Genomic DNA, 10,717 nt, shown 5'->3' on the forward strand with positions numbered 1-10,717 from the left:
TAGAGTAGGATAAAAGTACGTTCTCCCGTGTCTGTGTGGGTTTCCTCTGGGTGCTCCGGTTTCCTCCCACATTGCAAAGATGTATGGGTAGGTTAATTTGGGTTTAAAATGGGCGGCGCAGACTCGTTGGGCTGGAAGGCCTGTTACCACGCTGTAAATAAAATTTTTTAAAAAAATGTTGGCACAACATCGTGGGCTGAAGGGCCTGTACTGTGCTGTAATGTTCTATGTAGATTGTAGCTAGTCTTAACTCATTTGTTATAGTTTTGTTTTATCTCACAAAAATCTATCCAATAAAGACCTGCTTGATGGCCAATAAAACTAGATTGAGGTCAACAGCCCAAAAATGAAGCATTGTAACCATTGTAACTGAAACAGTACAGCACCTTGAGATGAAAACTAATATTCCAATAAACTTAGATCTTTTAGTATCTGTCAATGAGTTTTCTGTTATTTCTGCACATTTCTAAATCACTCATTTTTTCCACAGCCATTGGCATCTCAGAATGCAAAAAGTATTATGATTCACCTTTTGTAGATTGCAAGTAAATAATCTTACATTTATCTGCTATGAACTCCATCTGCCAGTTTCAGCTATTACTTTCACCTATTCAACATTACAGCAGACCAGGCGTTTTCTGCCATGTTTGAAGTCCTGAACTTTAAATACCCTTTCAGTCAACCAAAGGTTGTCTGGTGAATTTCATTATCATTGTCTGCTTTCATTGAGAAGTGGTTCTGAGACATGCAGTTCAGATTTTCCAGTCTCATCGTTGTCTTTATTATCAGGGCAGGTTGGTAGAGGATTCATGTTTTGTAAAGGTTTAGTGCAAGGTCCATTCCCTCAAATTTCCTCCAATGCAAATTTCAGCATGGGAATAAAACTAGAGGTCATTTGCAAAATTCAGAGATTCTTTTTGACCTCTAGTAAAATGGAATTATTTCCCCCTGAATGATAAATGCCAGAGTAATTCAAGTTTTTAAGATGGAAATAAACAGATTTTTATGAGGTAAATATCCCAAGGAACATTCTCTCAAACACTTCACTGAACAAAGTATTGTTTGTGTCCTACAGCTTGATAATGGAGGTTTGAGTGACCTTGGTTCTGGAGAGGAGGCAATGGAAGTTGAATTTCCCATTCATCCTGTAGATTAGCTCCATGCCAGCAGGAAGGTTGTTGGGATCGAGATGCAATATGGCAAAGAGCAGATTGAGAAGGGTTGGAATGATATCAGAGACTTGCTTGACTGCATTCTGAATTGGGATTGAGTCTGTGGTGGATCCATTATTTAGAATCTGATTTGCATGTCATCATGCAATAGACAAAAAACAGCAAAGCCTTTCTGAGAAGAGCCAGATTTGACAAGGATTTACCAATGTCCTGCTCTGTTGACACTATTCACGGCTTTTGGGAGTTGTGCTTCTTGATGGACACAATAATTCAGGGAGCAGTTCTTCACTCACTGGAAAGCAGCAGTTCAGGAGGACCCTTGCAATGACTTTTCCTGCAGAAGATGGGAGGGAATGTTTACAGTTTCTAAAGTCCCTGGCAGGTCCTCCTTTTCCAAGATATGAGAGATGGGGCTGTGAATTTCTACTTAAGTTTCTCTCAGCCAAGCTGTAGAACTTCAGCACAGATATCATCTGCTCCAAACAGCTTGACATACGTCCTGCTGTTGGTCTGGGATAACAACAAGATTGGACCAGATAGTGTGCTGGGCAATGGAGACAAGGACAATTGCATCAAGGATAAAGTCTCAGTTAAAGAATTCTTTGACGTGCTGGTTCCAATATGTGCTAAATACCCACTTGGTTCTTGTTAACTTTCCAGCCACTCAGCAGCTCCCCCTAGTGTACAGTTATGATATTTTTCCCTTTCTGACACCAATCATCCTTGGCGATGTTGAGGGTTGATATAATTGAAATATTTAAAATAAACAGATTCAAAGTAGAAATATAGATGCTATTTCCTCTAGTGCAGTCATCCATCATGGGAATAAAATTAAAGTTTACAAATGAAATTCAGAAGTTCTCTTTTACATCCAGTGTAGTGAAACGGATTTATCTCCCTCTGACAGATGGAAGTCAATTCAAATTTTCAAGATGGAAATCAATGTATTTATCAACATATTTTTATGAAATAAAGATCTCAAGGGATATGTTCAACATGATAAGTGGAATTGATTATGTAATTGAATTATAGAACAGCACCAAAACCTTTCAGCTAGGAGAGAATTCTCTCTCATCAGAATGGCTGGATTTGAAAGGCCAGTACCTAGTCAGGGGCCCAAATATCCAGTCAGGAGCTTTTCAATATGGTGATAATTCATAAGATTTGCTGTAACACTCAGCAAAAATGGATTTGAAAGTACTAAATGGATACTCACCTCAAAATATATAAAGACATGGACATATTTCAAATCCAACACAACGAAACCTCAGTGCCCAAACTTAAACTTGAAATACTTCATGGTAAAGAATTCAATTTTTAGTCCGCTAAATAGATCTGAGCTGACAACCCCTGAAAGTACAATTCTTATGCTACAAAGGCAAGAACAATATTTTACTTGTTCACATCACTGCCTTGCTTCATGTTGTTTCTAAAAACACAACAGTGTACAAATGCCTACATAATCAAGGCCCCCTCCAACCCTGGCAGAAGATACAAAGGCTTGAGAACACACACCACCAGGCTCAAGGACAGCTTCTACCCCACTGTAGTCAGACTCTTGAACAGACCTCTTGTATGCTAATGGTGAACTCTTGATCTCTCAATCTACCTTGTCACAGCCCTTGCACTTTATTTGTTTGCCTAAACTGCATTTTCTCTATAACTAACATTATATTCTGCATTCTGTTTTTCCTTTTTGTACTACTTCAATGTACTTATGTATGGAATGATCCGTCTGGATGGCACACTGACTAAAGTTTTTCACTATATCTCAGTATATGTGACAATAATAAACCAATTACCAATGTTAATGAAAATGCAATTAAACAATACTGTATTTTAGTACACTGCAAAGAAATGCAGTCAGATGAGTAACTATTCTTTATTTAATAAGTTTTCACAGCATACACTGATCAGGCAAGAGTATAATACACTATCTGAATAGTAGTAAAACAACTTTTCGTAAAGGATACTGCCATCCTTGCTACTTTAGCAGGTTTATTATCCTATGATCGATTTGAGAATTTTCCTCCAGTAAAATACATGGAAGCTTTGTGAATTTACCACTGTACAAACATTATTCTGTAACACATTCAAATTCAATTATAATAGTCACATAACTTATTTCAGACTAAGGTAAGCAAGTTTTTAAAACAAATCTGCATAACAACTCTGAGTTGTTACTTCTAAGATATTGGCATGAGTCATTTACATAACAATTTACATCTCTTGTGACTATCCCTAAAATATCTTGAATCATTTAAGGTCTCATTATATTAAACTTTTGTGTTCATTGGGGTAATGGCAGTCCACTATTGTGTATAATCTTTTTTAATGATCTTATACTTCCAGTAAACTGTAATTACTGGACAAACATCAAATATCATAAATCTGTGAACTTGGGTAGAATCACAAAGTAGTTATACAAATCCAAATACAAACTGACTAGATAACAGGAAAATATAGTAGCCCTCATCACTTCTGGGTACTTCAAAAGGCATTATAGCCAATAAGTGACTGTGTGATCTGCAATGTGATGTAGGGAACACAGTAGCTAAAATGTACACAATAAATTTCCTTTGATACCCATGATAATGACTGGATAATTTATTTTCGTGATGTTGATTGAAGGTTCAATAACAGCCAGGAAGTCAAAGATTTCACCACCCCCCACCCTGTGCTCATTATCAAAGTCCTTTTGTGAGATATCTCTATCAATTAGAGAGAGAAAGCTGGGCCTTAGCTTAATGTCTCAATTGAAAAATGCTACTTTTGACAGTGTAATGTTCCCTCAGTACTGTACTGGAATGTCAGCCTCCATTTTTTAGCACAAGCCTCTGGGCTGGAACATGCCAGCTTCTGATTCAGAGATCATCGACTGTGCCACAATAAACAGTTGCAAAACAAAAAGTTGCATGTAGTTGTCATTAAATCATATGACACTAATACATTTTGGGAAATTTTAAATGTAAAAATCCATTTCGATGTAAATCCTGCCATTACCTAATAAATAGATTAACATTACAGTAACCAATAAGAACAATATTAAGGCACTAAAGAGTCGCTGATGCATTTCTTCATTATAACTTATCAACAGTTTGATTACTTCCGATTGAAGGGGTCAGACCAGACTTTCATTCCTTTAAAAAGAGATCAAAATTTGGTCAAAGTGGGATTTGTGACAAACAAGATTATACTTCAGAAAGATTGCCACATTTAAAATATAAATTTGAATAGTAAAAAAATTAAGTTAAACATCTGCTGTCATATGATATCCAATTTCAATGACAAAACTAGGTTATACAGTCACTGATTGTACTCTCAGCACCACAAAATATAATGCCATCATGAAACATAGAATGTCAATCAAATATCAATTGCAAAATCTATGCAATGAGCTAAAGAAAAATATGATCAAGAAAATGTGGTGTTAAAGTATTTTCGGCTTAAAAGTAATTGTTAAAACTTTACTAGACATATAATATGTGCACTTCCAAATATGGCAATTATATAATAAAGTACTTATACAATCTGTTACATGTTAAATTCATTGATGTGTACACATTTTTGAGAATTTTCATGTGCAGTGTCCCTCTTGATAAAATTCATTACAGCGTCTATAGTGCCAGACCGCCAAATTGGTGAAATTGTAGTGGGAGCATCAATATAATAAATATTGTATCTTACTACACAAAATACAGACTGCAATTTCCTATGTCCTTCTGTGATCTACGAACTATTTGCAAAAACAAACATCTGTGATCCAGAAATAGAAGTAGATTCCAGTACAGCATGGATATTACTGCTCCATGCCAAAACTGTAGTGCCAGTACAAAAGCTCAAATGTGTGTTCAAGAATGAAACAAATAACTATGATTTTCCAAATATTGCCAATGTATTATATTTGTTTACAACTTTTAAGAAGATGTATGTAAGAAACACAAACAGAAAACAAAAATGTGTAACACTAATAACATTATTATTTGGAGGATATTATGTAAAAAAATAAAACAAATTTCAGTTATTTTCAGATATCTACAATTTTACTTGATACAATAAATGTAAGAAAAGTTTAATGAAGATAATTTAGAATATTAAAAAAAATTAAGTTTTTTCTGCAGTAGCATTATCAATGGCCAAGCAACAACCCTCTAAAAGCTCACCTCCAGGCTGAATTTCCTCCTGCTTTATACCAGTTCGATTCATCTTTTGTTCCTGCTCTGTTTAAAAAGGGTTGTGTAACAATCCAGTCATTACTGTGTTGTTGAAATATTTAGAATCAAATTGTTTTACATAACTATTATTAACTAAGATAAACAATAGCACCACAAAATAGCACAATTCCAATTTTAACTTGGAACAAGAATGCCCGGCTTTGTTTGAGAGTAAGCAATACAGGGGAGGTTCAATGTTTTGTTGTAAGGCTTGGAAAATAGATGCTGCCAATGTGGTAAATGGAATGGGGACAGCACACGATGGAAATAGGGTCAACAATGGGGTACATTATTTGTAACAGTCAAGCCCTGCACTTGAAAGCATGGATAATGGTTAGGATGAAGATACTGGGAAAACAACCTTCACTTATAAGTTCCCCTCATATTCCTTTAAAGAGACCTCAAAGTATTTTTTTCTTATTCATTTACAGGAAAGAAGCAACACGAGCAAGGCCAGAATTTATTACCCAGCCCATGACAAATTGGCTGTCGGCCATCTTGGATTGCTAGTCCTTCTGGTAAAGAAACCTACAGATGTGGGTGTTCTGGTGCACCTGCTGTTTATCTTCCTTGGTGGTAGAGGTCACAGGTTTGGAGTGCACCCTTCTGAATGCTGCACTTGAATCTGTCTTTATTTTTGCTCTTGACAATGCATTCCTGAGCCTAACCACTCACTATATAAATAAGTTTTTCCTCCTGTCATTTTTGTTTCTTTTGCCAATCAGCTTCATCCTTCATCCCCTAGTTCTTGATCCCTTCTACAATGAGGAAATTTCTCTCTATACTATATTTTCAACCATCGCAATTTTAAATACCACTATGAAATCACCACATAAACTCCTCTGTTCCAAGGAAAATAACACTGGCTTCTCATCCTTGGATCATTTTGGTAAATCTAGGAAGTTGTGGGCATGCTATGTTGGCGCCGGAAGTGTGGCAACACTTGTGGACTGCCCCCAGAACACTACACAAAAGATGTATTTTGCTGTGTGTTTCGACGTACATGTGACTAATAAAGATATCTTATCTTATAGCCTTCACATCTTTCCCATCCTTTTATCTTCCAAAGTTCTATAAATTCTGGAATTATTCCTGTGGATTGGAGGGTAACAAATGTGACCTCACTATTTCAGGAGAAAGAAAACAGGCCTTGATATCCATAACGTCCTTAATAGCCTAATAACAGGAGTACAGAAAATGCAGCAACTTATAATGAAGTAATAAAACACCTAGAAAAGAATAATAGGATTTTCTCAACATGAAAGGGAAATCATATTTGATTAATCTGCTGAAATTCTTTGAGGATGCGATAGCAGAACAGATAAAAGGGAACCAATGGATGTGAAGTTTTGGGATATTCAGGAGTTTGATAAGCTGCAGAAGAGATAGGTCAATGAGGTCAGAGAACATGGAATCAGTGGGAGGTTAACATACTGACATCAATTGAGAATCATGAACAAGGGGCATAGCTGCAAGGGGCTAGGCATTAAAAACTGCATAGAATTGTGAATCTCTGGAACTCTCTGCCCCAGAGGGTGGTGGAGGTCAGATCATTAGATATCTTTTAAGTTGGAGATAGATAAATATTTTGTTTCAATTAAGGAATTGAGGGTTATGGGCACAGAAGAACTGACTCCAGCATAGATCAGCTCTGACCATATTGAATTGCAAGGCAGGCTTAAGGGAGCTAGCAGCCTACTCTTGCCCCTATTTTCTTGTGAGAATGGGTTATTGGACAGAGAGCCAAGAGTGGGAATAAATGGATGGTTCTAGTGGGGTACTGCAGGGACTGGTGTTTAGGCCCCAGCTTTTCATAATCTACACCAACAATTAGGCTGGGGGGAACAAATGTTATATTTCCAAGTTAACTGGAGATACCAAACTAGGTGGGATTATAAGTACAGAGGCTTAAAGGGTATACAAATAAGCTGAGTGAGTGAGTAAGTGACAGAATATAAAGTGGAAAAATGTGAGATCATCCACTGGTGCACTTAACAGAAAAGCAGGGTATTTGGTAAATAGTGAGAGATTTCCAAAAGAACCTGGTTGTGCTCTTATATAAATCCTGAGGATCAACATGCAGGAGCATCAAGTGATCAAGAGAAAACATGACATGCTAGCCTTTATTACGAGACGACTGGAATACAGAAGTAAGGAAGTCGTTTTGCAATTGTACAGGGCCTTGGTGAGACCAGAACTACTGTGTAGTTTTGGTCTCCTTATCTGAGAAATGATACCCTTTCCAATTGTGAAATACAATGAAGATTCATTAGGGTTCCAGAGGTGGCAGGTTTACCAAATGAGCTGAGACCAAGGAGACTGGGACTTGATTATCTAGAGTTCAGAAGAATGAAAGGAAATCTAATCAACACTTATACAACATAAAGTGCTTGACAGGCTAGATGCTAGGATGATGTTTTCCCTTGGTGAAGAATCCAGGACCAGAGAACAGAGTTTCAGAATAAATTTAGGACTACGATAAGAAATTTCTTCACTCAGAGGGTGGTGAACCTTTGGAATGCTCTACTCCACTGGGCTGTCGAGGATTTCATTCCGTTCGTTTAAAACAGAGATTGATATATTCCTTTACATCAAGGAAATCAAGGAATACGGCCATTGTGCTGAAAATTGGCATTGGGATAGAAGATTATCGATATTAGTAAATGAATGATTTTCAAAGGGTCAGATAGCCTACTCCTGGTTCCTAATTATCTTCAAAAAAAACAGCCACTGAGAACTGGACACAAGACTCAAACTGCAGGCAAACAAGTGTTTAATAAGGGTTAATTGCAACTTCTTTCCTCTTGTATTCCATGCCTCTATTTAAGCATTTTCTCAACCGCCCAGGAACTTTAAATGAATTCAGCACATGGATGCTCCATTTCCCCTGCACTTCTATCCCTATTAGGGATCCCTAATGGAGAGGATTCTTAGAGATAAGATTTATGAGCATTTGGAGCACCATGGTCTAATTAGGGACAGTCAACATGGCTTTGTGTGGGGCAGGTCATGTCTGATTAATCTGATTGAGTTTTTCAAGGAGGTGATTGAAGGTACAACAGTGGATGTTACCTATGTGGACTTTAGTAAGGCATTCGATAAGATCCCGAATGGTAGGCTCACCCAGAAAATTAGGATGCATGGGATCCATGGTGACTTGGCTGATTGGATCCAAAATTGGCTTGCCCATAAGAAGACAGAGGGTAGTGATGGATGGGTCTTATTCTGGATGCAGGTTTGTGACTAGTGGTGTTCTGCAGGAATCTGTACATACATGATTTGGATGAAAATGTGGATGGGTGGGTCAGTAAATTTCCAAATGACAAAGATTAGTGGCATTGTGGATTGCATAGAAGATTGCCAAAGGATACAGCGGAATATAGATCAGTTGCAGATCTGGGCAGAGGTGGCATATGTCGTTTAATCTAGGCAAGTGTGAGGTGCTTCACTTTGGGAGATCCAATATAAAGGGAGAGTACACATTTACTGGCAGGATCCTGAACAGCGTTGATGAACAGAGCGATCTTGGGGTCCAGGTACATAGCTCCCTAAAAGTGGCCACAAGGGTTGATAAGGTGGTAAAGGCAGCATATGGCATGATTGTTTTCATTAGTTGAGGCATTGAGTTCAAGAGGCAGAAAGTTATGTTACAGCTTTATAAAACTGTATTTAGGCCACATTTAGAGTATTGCATTCAGTTCTGGTCACCTCATTATAGGAAGGACGGAGAGTGTGTAGAGGTTTGCCAGGATGCTGCTTGGTTTGGAGGACATGTGCTATGAGGAGAGATTGGACAAGCTGGGGCTATTTTCTTTCGATGAGCAGAGGCTGAGGTGAGATTTGACAGAAGTTTATAAAATTATCTAAGGTATAAATAGACAGCCAGTATCTTTTTGTCAGGAATGAAATGTCTCCTACAAGGGCAACGTGGGAGAGGGAAAAGTACAAAAGAGATGTCCGAGGCAAGTTTTCCTTTAAAAACAGAGTGCTGAGGGCCTGGAATGCACTGCCTAAGGTGGTGGTGGAGGCAGATGGCACATGAATATGCAGAGAAGGGAGGGATATGGTCAATATGCAGAGAAGAGGGTTTAGATTAATTGGGAGTCATTGGTTTAATTAGTTCAGCACAACATCGTGAGCCGAACAGCCTGTCCTGTTCTATTAGAATTATGCCTCGTCTCATCCTTCCTGCCCGAATGTGACTCCTCACTTTACTCATCACTCACATTTCAACTGCTCCGGTCTCACAGCTCCGCTCCACCTACCCGTCTCTATCACCCCGAGGTCTATCCCTTCACAAATACTGACGGCTCTTATGTTGAGGCTGTTGCCTCCCTCTGGGCCGCACTGGACTGACAACCGAGGGACCGTCCGGCCCGGCCCCCCCTTCAGGTTCTCCACCCCCGGGACCTCCCAGCCCCCCCCGTCAGGTCCTCCACCCCTAGGACGGGACAGCCCAGCCCGGCCCCCTCAGGTCTTCCATCCGCTCGGCCTTTCGGCGCCGTCCCGTCCCGCGCCCACTTTTCAAACCCAACCGCCGCGGGCACGCGGAGACGGTGACGTCAGAGACGCTGACCCTTCACCCCCAACCAATGGGACCGCCGGCACCAGCAGTAGCTCGGCCAGGGTGACGGACAGGGGGTGAAGCGAGCGACGCTGCTGCCTCATGTAGCCCTTCCCAGCGGCCGGGACTCACGGTATTCCTGAGTGTAAATCAGCGGCCGGAAGTAGATGGGGTAAAACGCGGCTCCAATTGCAGCCGCAAAGCCACCGAACAGCAGCACTACGCGCAAGTTCTTGGACATGACGGACTGGACCGGGGACAGGACCGACGTTCAGTCTCGTCACTGCGCATGCGCCAACTGTCACGTGATGGCGGCGCTGTCTGAGACGGTCAACACCTTCGGCCAATGCGCATGCGCCGAAGGACATGTGCCTCTAATCCCGACCTGTTTACATTTCTTTTCCCTTCAAAGTGCATACCCGCTTACGTTGTAGCTGATTTTTTTAGCTTCAGTTGGTAGTTTACGCAAGGAATACACCATACAGTGTATGGTCAGTCAGTGAAAAGAACAGTAGTGTAGATCAGACACCCCGCCCAGACTTGTATACCGTGGAGGTCGGTCCCTGCAGAGTGATTCCCACCCACGGACAGCAGGGAGAGACCTGAACTGCACTGCTTCCTCGGGTTCAGTGGGTCTGAGGTGACTTGATGTGGAAAGTGCAGTAAATACCACACACACGGCAGGAAGTGCCTGATGGGATGGGCAGGTGGGTAGTTTGCGAGGTGGTGCATTTCTTTTGTTATTTACAGTTGCCTTCTGTATGCTC

General features: G+C 40.0%; 1 protein-coding gene and 1 long non-coding RNA gene across 2 annotated transcripts in view; one reads left to right on the forward strand and one right to left on the reverse strand.

Annotated features, from left to right (window-relative positions):
• The window catches only part of LOC127585523 (uncharacterized), a 46,586-nt gene extending 40,165 nt beyond the window's left edge, over positions 1-6,421 (forward strand). The window contains exon 3 of the long non-coding RNA XR_007958518.1: positions 5,818-6,421. This is a non-coding gene — a long non-coding RNA (uncharacterized LOC127585523). The remainder of the gene's footprint in view (positions 1-5,817) is intronic.
• Positions 3,036-10,243, reverse strand: smim20 (small integral membrane protein 20). The gene is made up of 3 exons (XM_052043039.1): positions 10,083-10,243; positions 5,336-5,392; positions 3,036-4,312 (listed from the first exon to the last, which is right to left on the reverse strand). Exons 1-3 carry the CDS (start codon positions 10,189-10,191, stop codon positions 4,275-4,277), a joined length of 204 nt encoding a protein of 67 aa, XP_051898999.1. The 5' UTR covers positions 10,192-10,243; the 3' UTR covers positions 3,036-4,274.
• Positions 10,244-10,717: the final 474 nt, after the last annotated feature.

The sequence above is a fragment of the Pristis pectinata genome, chromosome 2, assembly GCF_009764475.1.
Source record: "Pristis pectinata isolate sPriPec2 chromosome 2, sPriPec2.1.pri, whole genome shotgun sequence".
In the NCBI taxonomy this organism is placed as follows: domain Eukaryota; kingdom Metazoa; phylum Chordata; class Chondrichthyes; order Rhinopristiformes; family Pristidae; genus Pristis; species Pristis pectinata.